The sequence below is a fragment of the Neodiprion pinetum genome, chromosome 5 (assembly GCF_021155775.2).
Source record: "Neodiprion pinetum isolate iyNeoPine1 chromosome 5, iyNeoPine1.2, whole genome shotgun sequence".
Lineage (NCBI taxonomy): Eukaryota > Metazoa > Arthropoda > Insecta > Hymenoptera > Diprionidae > Neodiprion > Neodiprion pinetum.
In genome coordinates this window covers 7,066,752-7,085,580 of record NC_060236.1, presented here as the reverse complement: position 1 = coordinate 7,085,580, position 18,829 = coordinate 7,066,752, and the positions used below count along the sequence as shown (strand labels likewise).

Genomic DNA, 18,829 nt, shown 5'->3' with positions numbered 1-18,829 from the left:
GGTTTTTTTAGCGTTTCTTAAGGGGTACAAACCGCCCCTAAAATTCATCCTCCCTCCCCCCAAGAAATAAGGGATGCAACCTCTGACAATAAGATGTACTAAACAATCTCCGATTGGTTTTCTTAAAAAGACATTCACGTCGATACCGACAAATCCTAAGATGATCTATTATCGGGGGTAAGATTTAGGGGAAATTTTTACCCCTTGTAATTCGGCTGAATCGGCTCTTGGAAATGAATATGTGTCCGATGTTCTTTAATGTACCACATCACGTCGCGGAACGAAAGAAATCGGTAAAGAACACCTCGAGTAATTTTTTCGTAAGTCTACTTAATCGATTCTCAATGTAATTATGCAATTTCCAATTACTCTGACTGGAGAGAGGTAACCGATTTCCATGAAAGGCGTCAAGTCGGGCCAAGTGAATATCCGCACCGCTGCTTCCCTTCCGCCGCACGCGACATAGCGATCCTTGGGAGAAAAGGACACTGTCACAATGTCCGATACGGAGGCCTCAACGATATTTTTCTTTACGCCAGCGGGGACGTTTATCACCTCGAGGTAACCGCCGCTGCAACCACTGAGAAAATAATTTCGAACATTCTGAATCTGCAGCTACCGCATCCATTATTCCAAAGTAAAAAAAAAATAATGTATTATTCCGTTCTGACATTGCTGATCAGCGATCATTAATATGTGAACAGACAAACATACTTGGATAATAATCGTACGCTACTCACATGACTAAATAACGGTCGTCGTTTGACCAGGCGTAGCACTGTGGCTGACATGAGAAAGAGTGATTAGTGGCAGCGCATTTGAACTCGCAGCAAAATTTGTTGGAACCTATTCTGTAGACACTGGTCAACGATGATGATCTTCCTATCGCTATTTTCCTGCCTACGGACACGAGGACGTGAGTCGTTACACGAATGAACTCGATAAAGTATACGCGATTGTCGATACTCGACCAGCTTGATGTAATCTCGGTCTCAAAAGCACCCGCTCGTCACGATCGTTACCTGAATTACTGAACTTCACCGCGGTGCAGGTGTCGTGAAAGAGGAACTTCGAGTCATCGGCGTTGAGTTCGAAGTTTCCACTCATGACGTAGACACCGTGATCCACAGCAGCAGCCAACATGTTCATGGAGCTCCAGTCGAGGAGACTTTTGCCTGCGTTTATGATCGAAATAATAAAATGAGAAGGCGGAATCCTGATGTACGGACAACCGGACAGAGTTATCGAGGTGCTCACGTAGGCTCGGCCGGAAATGCGGAATGTCCAACATCGTGTAAGGCTTCCCGATCACCGGGCATCTCCGGGGCCTGACGGGCCACTTGTACTCGTCCAGAGAGTCGTTCGTCTCGTCAAAGTTCCTTGGCCTGCCAGCTAGAGTGCCGGGAACGGTCTGTGGTGCCGAAGTCCTTTGCGAGAGTTGCAACAGCCTTTGGCGTCCAGCGCCTGGAATTATAGTCTCCAGGGCACGAGCCATTGACCGTTTTTGCCACGCCAAACCCATGCAATTTAGCTGGAAACGATTCCCGGGCGATACTTAACCGCTTGGCAGTACTGTCAATTATATTATGAACGGAACGTTTATAAACGCTCATTAACTCTCTCTCTCTCTCTCTCTCTCTCTCTCGCTCAAGTTCAGCATAAGAATAGAGATTCCCAAGGCTCCAATTACCTCGGGCGTACGTGCCGCAGCTTCTCCGTTGTGCATATATAAACCCGCTCATATAGTATGTCTACTTACCCGTAGCCTAATTGATAACCCTCAAAGCTAAGCGGGGTATCAAATATATCGCGTTAATTCAATCCGAAAGCATCTATTACGGGCGCAGGCTAATTAAACTGGTCACGCTACTTGATCGAATATGGATCAGGAGCTTGAGGCGGGGCGTAGAGCTTCGAAAAAATGATGCCCGTAACCCGGGACAAACAATTGTGACGAGTCATGTAACGAATGTAAATATTTAAGTACTCGCGAATGCGAATATACATCTTTAAATCTGGCTCCATTTCGCTATGGCTAAAAGTTGACAATTGATTGACTGACAGGTAGGTACACCGTTCACGCATTATTACAAACAGCCAAGCTGATCCGAATTAAGCCCGCTGTTTGTTCGATTATTTAACGACAAATTGATAACAGAAATGAATTAATTTTTAGGTTAGAGCGTGATTAAAACGGGATGACAAACTTTTATAATAAAATTTCGTTATCAAACTAATGTTTTTTGTCTTGTTTCATATTATTTTCGCAATTCTCATAAACAAAATACGAAGTATTTGTGACAGTGGCGTTTGCAAAAAGTTCGCACGATTTTTGTGAATGCGGATGCGAATGCGAACGCGAATGTTCGTTACATCACTAATTGTGACAATATTGTCACCGGTTTCTAGGTTGAAAGCAAGTTTCGTGCATTATGTATGAATTGAATTAGCAGTGTACTTTGAGATCGTCGACTCAACTGATCTGGGTTCAAAAAAACCGCAGGCGTTTTCGTCGTGCGTCGGTGCGGATAAATAACCGCGCGTCCGTATCGCGATACTAAAATAAGACGTGAAAAAGAAATAAGTTAAAGAATCACAAAATTACATCGGGCTGCACGTTGACGACCGTCGTAAAATCGATGCTAATTCGAATGCGCTAATTGACGGTGGGATTGGTATAAAACGAATAATTGGACCGTATAATATATGAAAAATGATCGTATGCAAATTTCGTACGCGTATGAATTCCCAATCCGATCGTCATCGTATATTGCCTCTTGTACCGTCTCGACATTCATCGACATATTGTAAAACTGCTGTTTAGTGTAGTGTGGTGGAGTGTGGTAGCCTGCACATGCATAGCACACGTGTCAACCTTGTCTAAATAGTCGCGTCGCGTCGTGTTAGCCTCGAGGAAGAGGGAAAAAGGATCCTGGTAAAAGAGAAAGATTGAGAGATTGAGAGAGAGAGAGAGAGAGAGATAGAGAGAGATGACTCGATAGGTAATTACAGTTGTCGGTAAAAAATGAATGTGTAAAATAAATAATAAATGCTACTACATCGAGACATGCAGCGTTGAACGAGGGACCGATAAGCTCGTGGGCGTCGGGTTAACGAGGCACTTGAGATCCGTCTAGCATTCGGTAATTAAAAACCGAAGCCGATCAGCATAGGCCGAAAGGCTTACGAGTCTAAAAACTGTAAATCGAGTTATTTAGTGAAAATACTGTAAATCGCGCGTTCGAAAGTAGGCTGAAAATGACGTTAAACTCGTTCGATAGTCAGCGTCCGATCGTTTCGCGGTATTATTACGACGTTGTAAAGAAGTCGAAGAACGTAAATACGCGACGTAAGTTCGGAATAATTATTGATAATTGACCTCACGTCGTTAGGCAAGTCGAGGATACGTCCTGACGTTTTCTTCGGAAGTTCGTAGACGAGAGCGTGATGCGCAACTTCCAGGTTGTGACCCCGTCTTCGAGGTATAAATCGATCGACGTAGAACCGCGTCGGCGGAACCGTTCGCCCGTCGTATTTATGCCGGTGAACAAAGCTTCTCACGGGGTTAGGTTTATCCTCACGAGATGCGTAGACCGGCGTGGATTCCTGAAAAAATAGAGAAGGCGTTTCAGCGAAAGGATCGCAGCGAGCAGGGAGAATCGCGGGAAAGGACTTCGTCCCGTTCTCCAGGGTGAGACCGTCACGGTCACCCCCTTGGCACAATCGGGTCTCAAACCTGGTCCTATCCATCACGAGCGTCCGCGACCTGGACGGCCAGGTGTTCGCTGGGGGTTGCCGAAAAAAGAGCGACGCCTCACCGGGTCAGCGTTACGCTGTGCCGGTAGGTATACCCATAACGCCGCTCTCTTCTAGGCGTGCATAACGACGCATACGAATTACCGGAGATCACGGGGCCCCCAGCTGAGGAAACCCTAAAGCCTGCGGAGTGAATCCGCAGGATACGGCAAAGGGCGGACCGAGGATCCCGGTAAAATGTTGGATTTTACCTATGGCCAAGCGACGGTTGGGCCCCAAACCACCGCAAATTGGCATCGCGACCGTTGCGCGAATTCTGTGTACACTGAGAGAAATTTTTATTTCCGGATACCGCTTGGTCCTTAACTATTTTCATTTTTTACTACAATCGGAAAATATAGTTCTAGGTAGAAAATGAATATTAGTTTTCTAGCCGTTACCGGAAAGTCTAGTATCCGTTACTATTTTTTCTCGTTACGATCACTGTTGCTAGATTTTCTTGCAACTGTTGCGAAAATTTAACGCTCGTGCAACGATAAATTGACGTTGAAGCCTTGTTTAACTAAAAAATTAGAGTAAGCCGAACAAACTAATTCTGCGTTGCAATTACCAATTAAGGATCGACAATAGCGCAAAATGATTACGCGTACCTCGTTTTTCGCAATTCCAACGAAATTCAAACAATTTCTTTAACGATACCTGTTTTACTGAAGTTTTCTAGTTAATATAACAGATGAAATTTTTCACGGTGTAGGCACGAATGTTCCGCGACTTGCATCCCCGCTTTCGTGCCAGCAGCAAACGGCGGGATAAGCCTGCGAGCGGAAAGAGACGATCGGCTTTCTTGCGTGATGTGACATGAAAGCGAGCTTGAGAAAAACGCGCGATTTTTCGACGCGCAGCCACGCCGAAACGGAACAACAAATATCCGGCGATCCTGTCTGGTCGGTATATGACGGACCCCCAAAGGACTCCTGCGGGAATACTGACGAGGGGCGAGGGGCAGAGGGAATGACATGTCAGCGAGAGCGTAAATTAATGCGCAGTGTTTCTCGCTAAAAATAGGGGGACGTCCATTGGGGGTCCGAAACCAGTTTCCAATGTGCCGGATCGCCATACGGCTTGCATTCTTCTATATTGCAGCGTTCTCTCTTCGTCTCTCTCCACTCTCTCTCTCTCTCTTTCCATTACCTCAATAGGTAGAAGCGTTTTACTCCATGTCACACAAGAACACAGCTCTTGCAAGAAATTCATCCACATTCTCTCGCATTCATCCCTGTTTAGGGGATGGAATTTTTCACAAGTGAAAAGAAATCACTGTGAAATTAATGAGGGTATAATTTGGTGTCGATCCAACGGTAACTGATGTCAATTTACCACTATCCGATATCGTCGAACTTGGAATTGGTCGCCAAAAATTATCTCACCGTAGTCTACGGACAATTTTGGGCAGTTTCAACATCGCCATTTTTTCAGTGTGTGTCGTAACTTCAAGGATCGCTTGGTACCTTCGACACCTTCCAACGCTTCTGATTTTGGACAAGATCTACCGCTTTTTTTTCACCCGCTTTCTCTTCCCGATTTGACTCGAAGATCCTGCAATTTCGGTTTTAAACGTATCAGCTACGTCTAGATGGCAGAAATATGGTATAGAGTGATAAATAATTTCGGAAGTACGTAAGACTCGGACAGAAAGGCGGGTATGTATAACCTACAGCCTCCATGGTAGCGCGTGGAACCAGTTTAATAAGGGGGCAGTGTCCAGGGGTCACCGAACATTGTAAATCCTATGGTGTTTAACCCCGTCACACCACCATAGTGTGTTAGGTACTAAAGACAGGAGGCTCCCGTCGATCCAGCCTGCACATCCTTATTCCTGCAGAATTTAACAACCGCTGGTCACGTTCCGCGTCACCTTTCCGTCACGTGACATTCCCCACAATTCTTCCATCTTATTCTCGCCGTCTTTCCTATTTCACTTTCTTGAGTAATCGTCGCACAGCCTTTCCTGCAAGGACAGCGCTGATCAAACGCGACATATTTTGTTCGTTTGTGGTATTAGAACATCGATACCGGTGTACGCTTTAAAGACGTGAAAAGAACCGCGAGGCTCAAAGACGAGTCTGGTCCACGTTTCACCCTAATCCTTGGACGCAGTTTCCGCGTCCCCCATAATCCCGTCTTACTTTAATAATCTTTAAATGCTCGAACTGCGGGGGTCCAGAAGCCCGAACGTGTTTGGTGAAATTTCAATGTGACGTGCTGTATTTCTGGGTATGATCACTGCAGGACCACGCATCGTTTACTTCGCAGATCTGTTCGACAGTTCCCTTTCCTTACCTAAAACAAGTTGCGAAAAATGATAGGAGAATAGAGAAGCATAGAGTCCGTGATTCTCATTGGATCAAAAACGCGCTCAGCTGCCACGGAGACTAGACGGCAAAGCTCTCGGTCTTAGCTTTATGCAAATTAAATTGCGGTGGTCTTCGACGAGCTTGCAGTAAGAAACCGGCGCGCGTCGCACCTTGGCGGTCGTCGTTCACCCCATAAATTAAAGACACCCTCTTTTTGCCCCGTATATCATATCGGACCTCGTGTCCAGCCACGACAAGTGACGTCACCGAATGATCTCGACCCGAGGTTAAGATCCCGTCGATCTCTGACCGTTTGCTACAAGTTAGAAAATGGAATTCCAATATTTTTTCAGGATATGAAACCCTGACGACCGCGCTGGCTTTTTTTTCACTTTTCGTCAGATTTACTGCCATGTCACAAGAGATTGACGAGCTTATGTTAATACGCAAGTAGGCAAGAAAATCATTCCCGTCCCGCTGATGACACAAAATTTATGGACTCGGCTGGTACTACAGTTGTTACCGTTAACGCAAATTGAAGTGGCTGTTTTTACTTCTACCCCGGGCTAATTTCTGTCTCGGTTACGCTGCCGTTTTTTTCATTACTCTCGGACGAACGAGAAGAGATTATCAAACTCCTCGAGGTCACGCTCCTCGGTATATAGATATAAATTAGCCAAGCTGCAGGAAGAACGTATTTGCATAAAGCTAAGATTTATATAAGAAGAGAGATGGACAAAAAAAAAAGGGAAGGTTAAATGTAACGTGAGGTGGAGTTAGGAGGGAGGAGAGACTATATCAACAGCTGCAAGCGGCGAGAGAGCGATATATCAGTTATACTGTGAGACATCAAGGATGATTTTCCCATAGGTGGTGGTAACGAAAATATAGGAGACCCCCAACAAAGATGAGGTCAAGACTGTCTATGTTTTGTCCCGGATCGTAATAATCTCCTTAAACCGACGGGGCCAACTGGTTTGGACATTTCTTTCCAGGTAGGGGGATAAATTCTTACGACGTAAGGTGGTGAAGGGGTAACCGTCTATAATTATTCGATACAGGGTGTCCACTGAACAGGAATTACAAGACTAGTTTCCCGTCCGTTTTAATCTTGCACGTATACCTAATACCTTCTTTCCTTCAAATCGTACCAGACCGGGGCATAAACGGCGCTTATTGCATTCAACCGTTCATCGCGCGTCGTCCGACGATGAAAAAAAAAAAAAAGAACCACCAACAAGAAATTACACGAAAAGTTAATTCACTTGACTCGTGTATATTTTATCAGTTTTACCAACATTCTTTTTCTTCCTTCTTTCCCTCGCCTCGGTAATTAATTACCCAATCAATGCTCCGCTCGGACACGTTCCATAAAAGGTGTCAGCAGTCCCGTTTTTTCTTCAAGCTCTTCTTCTTCATCTTCTTCTTTTTCTTCATCTTCCTACCGCTTCTTTTCGATAGTAAAAAATGTATTCGCATGGATTTCCGACAGCAACAGTCTCCAATACCTACTCGCGATCATATGCGAACGGGAAGTTTTTTGGTAAATACGACCGATTCTCGAAGGCGCCAATCACCGACATCTCGCCCACCGTAAAGTCGCCCCGTGAAAATACTGTCCCGAAGTACGGTCTCGTTTAAGCGCTCGGTCCGCGGACATCATTTGTTCATTCTAACCGGTGGCATCTTCCCACGGTGCTACCGGCCACTGGACCGGTCAGCAGATGACATCACACTGCACGCACACAGATTTCCCCCCCGGCAACTCCGGCACTCTTCGACAAACCAACACACCCGGAGACGCGGTACTCGGTCCATTAAGACACAGCATCACCTGCAGTCCAGTAGGTCAGGCTCGCAGGGGTCGCAGGAAGGGTTGGGCGATCTACACAGGGGGTAAAGCGTCTTCCTTCTCTTCTCTTCCAAGCCCGGTCAGACAATTTTTCTACAATTCGATGGAGGTAAGTTTCGATGGAAGTTCGGTGAGTGTGGTTACAGTTGTGGTACCTCCTTAGCGCTGATTGCAATCCGTTTCGGGGACGGAAAATCGAATATTCCCGTTAAAGACATGACGAGTAATATTTTATCTACTGGAAGCGATCTGAATCGTCGAGACGCCCGTAGCGCAATATCGCATCCTCCGAAGTCCAACGCTTGCAGCGATGTTCCTAGACCCGCGTGCTTTTTGATCTTTTTGCGTTACAGAGTAACGGACTCCTCGAAACTCGAACTCGATTTAATAATAATAATAATCTTACGCGTAAGGGGGGAGGGAACGAGCTGAGAAGTATTCGAAACTGGCATGTATCGAGGTAGGCACGCAGGCAGCAAGGCAAGGTAGGTTGGTACAGTGTAAGCGAGGGCGGGCGTAACTGCTTGTAATTAATATCATCGGGCCCAAGAAGTTATAGATGGAAACGAGTAATTAGCATAATTCCGTGTCGATACAAAATCGATAACGGGCACACAAGTCCGTCGGTTTTTCTTTTTTTTTTTTTTTTACACACGCTCGCCTCGCGTGCGCGGTGAAATTTCTCATGCGGCACTGAGCTGACATTTTCAAATATCGGAACAAGCAATCGGCAGTAAAACGAAACCCTCGGGAACCGTCATGAGCATAAGGACGAGGGTTGCATTTCCGCTTTCGTTCCTTGCAAAACATCGTACAGATTAAAAACATCGATCTTCCCGTGTAAACTCCACCGACTCCAAGGTATCATCGGGCCCCCTTTGACATTGAGATGAGTTCCTCGTGTGCAATCGAACTTGTTATGCTCTCTTGCGTCTGACGGCGTATTTTTGTTACGCGTTGGTTCACCGCGGCGTATCTCGAGTTATGGGGATTAATCCGTTGCCCAACTTGTCCACTGTTAGAATCCGAGTCGTGAGATTTTAGCAAGGACACGGCCCTAGTAGAAATTTAGACCCTACCGTAAGCCTACAGGTACCAAACAGTGCATTATCTAGTACTTTTTGGTCCTCGCGATCTATTCAGAACCTTGAGAGAGCTATGTTTTTCATAGTTGGACCCCTTGTGGACCTTAACGTCCTATTATAACCTATTCCGGTACTCTATGTGATACTCCTCTGATATGAGAGCCAGTTTAATGTCTTGAGGTCCTCAAAAAGTATTGCGGTAGTGTCCGGATTGGTGATTATATTATTCTATTTACTCGGAATGATTAGATCCGATAAGGCGTCAAGGTTGCGAAGGTATAATAATTCAAAGTTGCCTGTTACCAAAATAATAAAGAATACCCCAAACCTAAGATTTTTAACCACCCGAAAAAGTAAACAACACAATTGATAATTATCAGAGTATGAAAAATGAATTTGAATAACATTAGTTGTTGTCATAGTAATGAATATTTTTTTAAGTAGGTATTTAATTTTCGGAAGTATTGATCTAAATATTCAACGACTGAAATTGTACGTTCAATGGTAAAGGACCTGTAGAGGTTTCAAAGATGTCCTATTTTGAACCTAAACGTGGAAGAAACGGAAATATCGGGCACGTTTAGATGTAAAAAAGCTTCTCTTTTCAATTTAAAGTTAGTCCTCCACAGGTCCAACTACGTCCTACCAAACGCAGGACTTGCACGCGTACAAGAGGTTCTAAATTTTCGGGTACTCGCGGTTTTCCACTCGAGTATTCGAGGTGAGGATCCCGAAGACTGTGAGATTGGGTACTTCGGACTGCGATTAGTAGCGTGGCGTGATATCCGTTCAATGGTAACATTATGAACCATCTGCCACACGAATGCTCTGTCGTACACGATGTACCTCGATAATTAGTTTGTTTCCGAGAAGAGGGCCCAGCCACATCTGTCCGAGGTTGCCCGCTCGGGAGCTCGTATACCCAAAGTCAAGTTGCAGGGACTTATGAACGCCGGATCCATCGATCCTGATCTACGGGTAGGAAAATCCAGCGAAAAAAAAGGAACAGGTTAGGGAGCACTATCGGGTTACATCCTTTCATTCGATCTCGACGGTACGGATCACTGCCAATCGGAAAGGTTGAAATTGCACGGTGATTGACTGCCAATATTAAATTCCTGCGACGTTGTTGGTGGGTACTGAACGTATATATCTTCGAGCGAGATGATAAAAGGAGAAAAAATTAACTCGTCAAGAAGAGAAGGATGAGGATGAGGAGGTGAAGGAGGCGAATGCCGCGGCCCACGACTCCAGGCTACCGAAGATGACTGAGAGATTTATATACTTGCCTCACCGGGAGGAGTCCACTACTCTGCGTTGAAAGCGATTAATAAATCGCCAAGGGCCCGCGTTGCTTCGCCGGGCGTGTGCCACAACCACTCTGAGAATACTGCTCGATTCCCGGAAGCCAAGCACGCCAGCGAGTGTCTCCGTACTGCAGGGCGATCTTACCGTTACGTAAGATTCGTTTCTTCGTTTCTCTTATTTTTATAACTTTTCACAAGTCTTTCTCCGAATCTTCAAACTGCCATCAGCCGACCATGAGATCAGCTAACTCGTTAAATTTCTCCATCGTGATATTTCGTGATACATTATCGTTATGGCACTGCGAAACGTTTGAATATCAATGGTTTATCCTTCACATTTTCATATCAGGCTTGTGAAAGTTTGCACACGAGTTATAGAATCTATGCAAAAAAGTAATCTCCAATTTTTCAACTTATCGCTCATTTTACGTTCCTATGCACAAGTGATTCAATCTAGACATCATGCTTCGTAAATTGGTACGTCGGTCTTTATGGAAATGGTGCAGGTAGCTGTCTCCAGTGTTTACCGAGCCGTTACAAAATCGATTATCTCTGCTCATTTTCGAACATATACCAACAGCCTTAAACTGATCAATCGCCCATTCCGATTCATTCCGCGAGTATGATGCTTGACTGATCGATCGGGTAAAGGACAGAGCCTGCAGCGTTTTCGTTGATCTTGAACAGTAGGTTCGACCCAACGAAAACGGTGAACGAGCATCGCTCTTGCCCCACGGATGTGCATGGGAGTCAGAGAGTAAAGAAGGTGGACTTGGAGTTTGACAAGCCTCGTAGACCTAGAGTCGCGAATGCCCCACCTCCTCCGCCTCCTTTTCCACGTCGAATACCTGCCTAGGCAAAGAGAGACGGGCAATCCCGGCTTGCGAAGAGAGCGTTAGATCGAACGTTAGAGCTGGGCCAGCGGGCTGATTGGCTCGCGGATTGCTCTCGCGCCAACCCAACGGGTTGGACCATCGGAGAGTTGAGCGAAGTTCGAGGGGGGGATCCGTTCCCCTCGTCTCCCTCTCTCTCTTTATCTCACTCAGAGTCCGCTCCCCTCTGGTTCCCCTTTCTCCATCGTACATACGCGTTTGTCCTGTGGCGTTGCAGAGCAATCGGCGAGTAAAGGTGGGCAGGATCGCCCTGCGGTATCCTCGGCAAGTTTCGTCTGCACAGGAGTAAAAATGGTAGGAGATGACGGACCGGGGATGCTGGGAGACAAGCTTCCTCTACGAAATCGGTCAGTGCGATGTCGTCAGAGGACTCACGCCCTTCGCAAAGCGCGGTTCCTAGTCATCCCGGCACCTTTGACCTCGGTGGAAAAGCGCCTCGCGTTCGGGGTGCTCCGGTCTTGCGGTACTCGGATCGTCGTGGTCTCGGTGCGTCGATAGCCGAACGGCGCGGTTCTACGTCCGCGAGTCCGCAGCTGCTCGATCTACACGGGAGTGGATCGGAGAGGAAGAGGAACGGCGGTGTGGCCTGAACAGAGCGGCGTCCCCCGGATCGGGAAGGGAACTCGAGCAGACCTTCAGTCGCTCGCTGATGCTTCTTCGAGGAGGATCATCGCGCAAGGTGACCCCTCTCGCCGATCACGAGGAGGAGAGGAGCGAGGGGAGGAGGTGGACGACCGCGTGCATTCGCTCTTATAATCCCGGTCCTCCAGCACGCGGAAAGGATCGAGCCAGCGAGCCTCGTTATCGCGCCGTAAGCCTCAAGGAAAATCGGTTCGGCGTATCGGCGCGGATTCGCATTCGGAGCGTTGTCATTAAGCTCCGACAATTTCGATTCGTTGACGCAGTGTTGTTTGCGGTTCGTTAGAATTTTCTTTTTTTCGTTTTTGGTTCGTTTTTTTTTTGTTCTCTTTCGTCAACAAATTCTCGGCAGAGGGACTCCAGCCTCGAATCATCGCATCGGATGTGACAATGTGACAATGTTATCGTGGCATGGTATTATCACTTTTAGTACGATCAGTGAATATCTAGATGCGAATAGATTCGCCTGAATATAATCCTATATAATAATAGAGAACTCTTGTACACGTACGGCTGCTTTTTTGCGCAATTTTTCATCACGGGAAGAATTGTAAAATTTTAACTCGTCTTAGTTTTCGTCCGCGGAGATTGTTGTGAGGTTGTGTTTACGCGCATACTTTCAAAGATTCGTGATGCTTCGTCAACAACGATTCTGTACAATGACAACTTGATACAGTTACGAACTAACGTGCAGTGAACAATAAATCCAACCGAGCACGTTGCAAATTAATTGTTTAAAAGAAAACACAAAAAAAAGGAAGAAAATCACGTCTAAAATAAACGTAGCGACATTTATACTCCGATGTATATATTTTTTTTTTGTTACTAGAAGAATATACATCCAGGTAAATAAAAATGTCCGCATGCCAATCGAAAGTAACAAAAGTGTGACTCGTTGCGTGGTGCAGGTGATATCAACATGACTCTCTCTATAATATAGTCGAGAAGTGACATCGACGCGCGAACAGGCGAGATCTTAAGCTTCGCGGCTACTTCATCGGGAACTTGACTAAAACTCCTGAAACTACGGTGAGTCCTGATATTTTTCCCCAAGTTTCTTCCGCTTCGATTATAGAGGTATTAGAAAAATTAAGCAGGCGCATTGTTTTTTTAAGCTGAATTTTACGCTGGTGCAGCTAACGCGTGATAGTTGAAGGCAAGTTTTGCAATCCCAGGCTTCTTGGATTTTACGTATGCGAGAGATAAGCAAAAAAAAACATTTTGCAACATTTTGCAATCGACACGACGTGTATATATATATAAAGGGTATAATATAGGAATGCTCTCGAGCAGTGTTGTACAACATAACGCGGCGTGAACTTCGGAGCCGTTGAAATTTCGATATGTCTGTATAATACACACACATGCCGGCCGTATAATAATATCGAGGCGGCAGTGGGTATCTAAATATGTCCACGTCGCGTTGGATGACACACTAACCTTAACGTATATGTCAAACGTTAAAAACTACAAGTCAGAGTCGACTTGTTCGTCAGAATATACATCTCGGGTGTGCCTATTCAGGGGAACTAATAGTTAATTAGCTGTCACTATATAAGCTAGTGGTGTATAATATAAAGCGAGTTTTGCAGCTACCGCTTATGCCACGACTCGATTTGATTTCCCCATAGCTCAATTACACACACACACACACACACTCAAATTAATGCAAATGAAACGCTCATTAAAATTCTCGACGTTTAGAAAATTGAAATCCATGAAGAAATTTGTGAAACGGCAAAAACTTGATACCGAAAAGAAAGAAAGAAAAGAAGAAAAATGAAAACAAAAACCGAAAGAAATGAAATCCCTAAAAAGAATAGAAGGAAAAAACAGGTCAGCTGTTCGGGCAAAGAGATCGTTCACCCTCTTACCATGACGCTGCGTTTGCCTCGCGCAACCTCCGTCTTACGGATTTCTACCCAAGAATTTCATGCTACCATTTTTTTTTTTTTTTATCTTCACCAAGTGTGCAACACCGTGTATACATGTATAACTTCATCCAAGTACAGGTATAAGTTCATATTATATACGGATATATAAGATACTGCAAAGAATAAGTTTTATTTCACTCATACGGGGCAAATCTTCAAAATTCAAATACCACGCGAAACCAATGAGCATATCTGAACGGAAGAATATGAGGCTGGTTCTTCTCTGATACGATTAAAAAACAATTAAAAAAAAAAAATATATATATATATATATATACATGACTTCCCGGCTCGGTAGCCTACGGCTATTCTAGTCGCGCTCTACGCGACTATATAGATCGATTGGTGATGGTAACGATTCACGGAAGAGCACCAACCAACCATACATACGTATACATCTATAAGAGTAAAAACGTTGTACGGTACGAGCGTAAGAAGGTTCGCTAGAATTACGAGTAATAGAGAAAAATGGAAAAAAAAAAAGTACGAAAAACGATTAAAAAAAAATTAAAGAGTACGGTCGAAACGGTATACGTATACATTTTACATATATATATATATATATATATATTTGTTACACATATACATAAAACAAAACTGTACAGTACCAAGCTCCAACGGCACTCCGTACTACCTCTACATATATGCAGATAGTTGAGTAACATTTTTTTTTTTTTTTTTTTCTCTTTCGATGTTTGAATATTTTTGAGAATGTATATGAAAAGAAGAACAAGAGTAGCAATTTTTGCTGCATCGAATTTACATGGCCGTTCACGTCTGTTTTGGGATGAAAAAGATCAGGGTTAAAGATCCCTAGAATCGAGAAAAAAGAAACTAGAATCAGCTGGGCGAGAGACGGTGGTAGTGGTGCATGGATCGGTTGGGTTTGGTTGGGTCGGACTCGCTCGAGGAACGGAGAACAGAGGCCAGACTCTTGGCTCTTGTTGCTGGCGGCTGGCGGCGACGTCCAGGTCGTGACCTTGCCAGGGCCTCGGCTGCCCAACCGCTAACCAGTTCATTTACCTACCTCCTCGAGATCCTCGGCTGCCTCCCTGAACGGGCGGCTCCGAGCTTCGAGAACTTGCGAGTACCTTGCCAGCAACAAGGTGCAAGACCAAAACCGCGCAAAGATTCCGCTGTGCAAGTGAGACTGTCGAGGAGCGTGGAAACGGCGATCGGAAGCCTGCCGGTGCACAAATCACGGGTGCATACGTCAGGGGGAACGTTAACAAAGTCCGACTTTTCTATCCCGAGCTTTTACTGCCTCGGATCCTTGCTCCGGGCAACGCGAACGCATTCATGCATCCCACCGCTGATCGGGGCATGTGAAATTCACGGTACGCGACTCGGCAACAATGTGTACACTGCACTGGGTCGTAAATCGGCGCTGCATGAGCTGAATACTGAGATTAGATCCGATAGTACCATTTTTCCCAAGTCTAACAAAACCGAGTTGTTGAACAATCTGGTATGCACGACGATCACGGACGAACGGTAATTCACTGCACGCGTCTCCTTAAAAACTCCCAAGGCTTTATGTCGACTCTGAACATATATCCGAAATTTTCACAAATTTTTCTATTCGAGATCGGTAATTATTCCTACGAAAGAATAGCCATCGGAAAGGCTTGCGAAAGCTTGATTGCCTTCGATCGTCATTTGGCACATATTTTCTTCCTCGTCGGTTATCGCGGCAATTTCATTCTCTTGTAATAATGTTCCTTCTCTTTATGCACATTCTCTTTATGTTCTTCTCTACATACACGCTACACACGCGGTATCCTAGCTGGCGTAACTAAACATCAAAACTGCTACCTTGCCTAGGCGTTAGCTGGTTGCACAATGTGTTGTTGTGCATTAGCGGGATTATACGGTGATTCGGAGTACAGTGTAATACGAAATGTGATAGGTGCATTATGCCTGCGTGATACGAACGTTTCACAGTCGGCAGCAATAGCCGTGCAACCAGTCTTACGTAAACTGAGAGAAATTTTTAGTTACCGCTCAGTCGTTAACTATTTTCATTTTTTACCACAATAGAAAAATATAGTTCGAGGTAGAAAATGAAAATTAGTGTTATAGCCGTTACCGGAAAGTCTATTATCCGTTACTATTCTTTCTCATTACGATCACTGTTGCTATATTTTCTTGCAACTGTTGCGAAAATTTAATGCTCGGGCAACGATAAATTGACGTTAAAGCCTCGTTTAACTAAAAAAGTAGAGTAAACCTCGCAAACTGATTTTGCGTTGCGATTACCAAAAAGGGATCGACGATAGCGGAAAATGGTTACGCGTACCTCGTTTTTCGTAATCCCAACAATATTCAAACAGTTTTTTTAACGATACATGTTTTACTGAATTTTTCTAGTCACTGTAACAAATGAAATTTTTCTCAGTGTACGACTGCAGGCTGAAAACGAACGTTACACGTGCACAGACGAAAGCTCGACGTCATATCGATACCGTCGTATAAAATGTTGTATCCGTGAATCCTTTACAGGAGAGTGCGAGAACTGTTTCAATTGTTTCCCACAACGAGTTGAAACGAGTTTCCAATTTGAGGGGGCAATGGTGTGTGCGCAGTATTTATGTTATATTATATTACTCATGTATACCCCTGGTTAATTACACGCTATTAGTAGACCGCAACCTCTATGTACCCTGCATTCGTAACGACCTTATATATATCTATATATATGTATATGTATTACGTACTCGGTCCTATTTTACTGCCCGCTGCACCGCGGCGTATAATATCGTCGTCGGCAAAAAAAAAAAAAAAATCAACAGTGCCGGAAAACGAGCAGCTATGCGCGGTTAATAGATACTTTGCATAATTAGTTTGGCGGTAATTTATACGTTTATAACTGCAGCGCGCCCTGCACGCCTCGATTCCGTACATAGACTTTTTGCGAGTTTCTACCGGCGCACACTTCCCAATCGTGCTTTAGTCGGAGAAAAATAATCCCACCACGCCGTCAGCGACTCGAGTCGTAGATAGATGTACGGTGAGAAAAATTTCATTTGTTACAGTAACTAGAAAAATTGAGCAAAACAGGTATCGTTAAAGAAACTGTGTAAATATTGTTGGAATTACGAAAAACGAGGCACGCTAGAAAACTAATTTTCATTTTCTACCTAGAACTGTATTTTTCGATTGTGGTAGAAAAATGAAAATAATCAAGACTGAGCGGGTAACCGGAATTAAAAAATTCTCTCAGTGTAATATAATTTCGGCCTGAAGAGTTGGTCGATTTTTAAATTCTCAAGACACGCGTGTGCCGTGCAGGTAATGGACGGCGTGTAGATTGGGCAACGGATAGAAAAGCGTATCGCGTACATTCTGGGAAGGGTGAACGACGGAGGGACGGGGAATAAACCGCACGGTTAATTAACCGATGCGTGGATTTTCAAGGCGGAGAGAATCGAGGACAGATATTCTGATTGCTTTTCAAACTAGACTCGGATGACGCTGGGATCCTGTAATAGATCACCGGATCGGAAGATCCGTGACCAGCGGAGCGCCGCGCGTTTATAGACAGAAGAACCGGGAGAGAGAAATAGCGGCGGTAAGAGAGATAAAAAATAAAGGTTGATAAAAGAGAAGAAAAAAAACAAACAAAAAAAAAAAAAAAAAAATTGACAAAAAATTCTCACGCGGGAGGGGGGAACGAAAAAAACCACGCTCCGGCCGCTCGCAGAGAAGACGTGGAATGGCGGTGCGGAATGAAGCTGGAGCAGCCGCTTTCCGTAGCTCGCGGAGCGAATGTCGACCACGAAACGTACCCACCCATCCACCCACCCACGCCGTTACGTATCTCTACGGCTGTACGTGCCCGTCTGTATACCTGTATATGCCTGTACAACTATGCCAATACAAACTGCGATACGATGTACGTGCATGCCTGACGAAACGGAATATCAGAGATCGATTAAACGCGGGAGGGCTCGAAACGATACCGCTTCGCTTCAACCTCGATGGCCGCGCCTGCCTCACCTAAACTAATAAATTCCGACCGAGTAATAAACGGCTGTTCCGTACGGGTTTAAGGAGTCGTGTTTACCGAGGTTAAAACACCACTAAATGACCGGTTAAGACCCTGCCGATCCGATAATATAATCGGTGTATCGAAATGGTCATTCGGCTGATTCCTGCTCGACGATTGCCACGCTTACGCGTGTACGTGTTACCGCGTATTTCACTAACAATAAAGTAAAGCACCGCTAGGTTTCAAATGAATTACGACTTGACTCCTCGGTCAAAGCTTTTACCATGACTGATGTCAACGTGGTTTTGAATGCAGAACGAAAATTAATTGACTAATTGTGTAACAATCGGAAGATCCAACAAGTCTGACCGTTCTTTTTTTTTTTTTTTTTTAAATACAGTTGTGACAATTTCAGTAAAGCGAAGAATGAAATATAAATTACAATCTACTCGGAGAAAACCTTTCTCTGATCTAATGCCTGTCGCCAGATCTCACAAGGTGAATGACAATTGGTTTATTCGTCGGTACTTTTAAAAATAATAATAAAAAATAGAACCAACTGTTTCTCCGATTGTAAGACACGTTATTGATTCAGCAGCCGTACGGACCAGATCATAGACACGGACTCCGAGATGTACCTACCGAATGTCGTGCAGAGTTAGACCAGTGAGCAGAGATCGAGGTGCACGCGACCTCTTATACCGTACGAGTGGTGAACATATTACAGATATTTGAAGCGGTTGCGGGAGACGTATAATAAATAACAAGAGTGATCGATCACCAACGGACGTCAGATGCCGCACTTATATACTTAACGGAGCTATGCCGATATGTGTGATCGTACGGTACAGCAATTCCAACGTCCCTGTCCCTCGTCCTCGTAAGCAGCTACACGCGTACCTCGGTCCCAGGTACGTCAACTATTCCGACCGTGTTTGATGCGACGCGACGCTAAACAGTATCTAAAACTTATCCCGGAAACGGGTACAGACGTGTCCACTCGTCCGCGCTTCCACGA

At 44.9% G+C, this 18,829-nt stretch overlaps 1 protein-coding gene across 1 annotated transcript in view; it reads right to left on the bottom strand.

Moving 5' to 3' along the window:
• The window catches only part of LOC124219839 (protein cortex), a 245,072-nt gene that overhangs the window by 119,052 nt on the left and 107,191 nt on the right, over nucleotides 1–18,829 (bottom strand). Inside the window, exons 3-7 of the mRNA XM_046628004.2 lie at nucleotides 3,385–3,606; nucleotides 1,258–1,531; nucleotides 1,023–1,175; nucleotides 741–900; nucleotides 370–580 (exon numbers count right to left, since the gene is read on the bottom strand). Coding sequence (XP_046483960.1) covers nucleotides 370–580; nucleotides 741–900; nucleotides 1,023–1,175; nucleotides 1,258–1,531; nucleotides 3,385–3,606 — 1,020 coding nt within the window. The remainder of the gene's footprint in view (nucleotides 1–369; nucleotides 581–740; nucleotides 901–1,022; nucleotides 1,176–1,257; nucleotides 1,532–3,384; nucleotides 3,607–18,829) is intronic.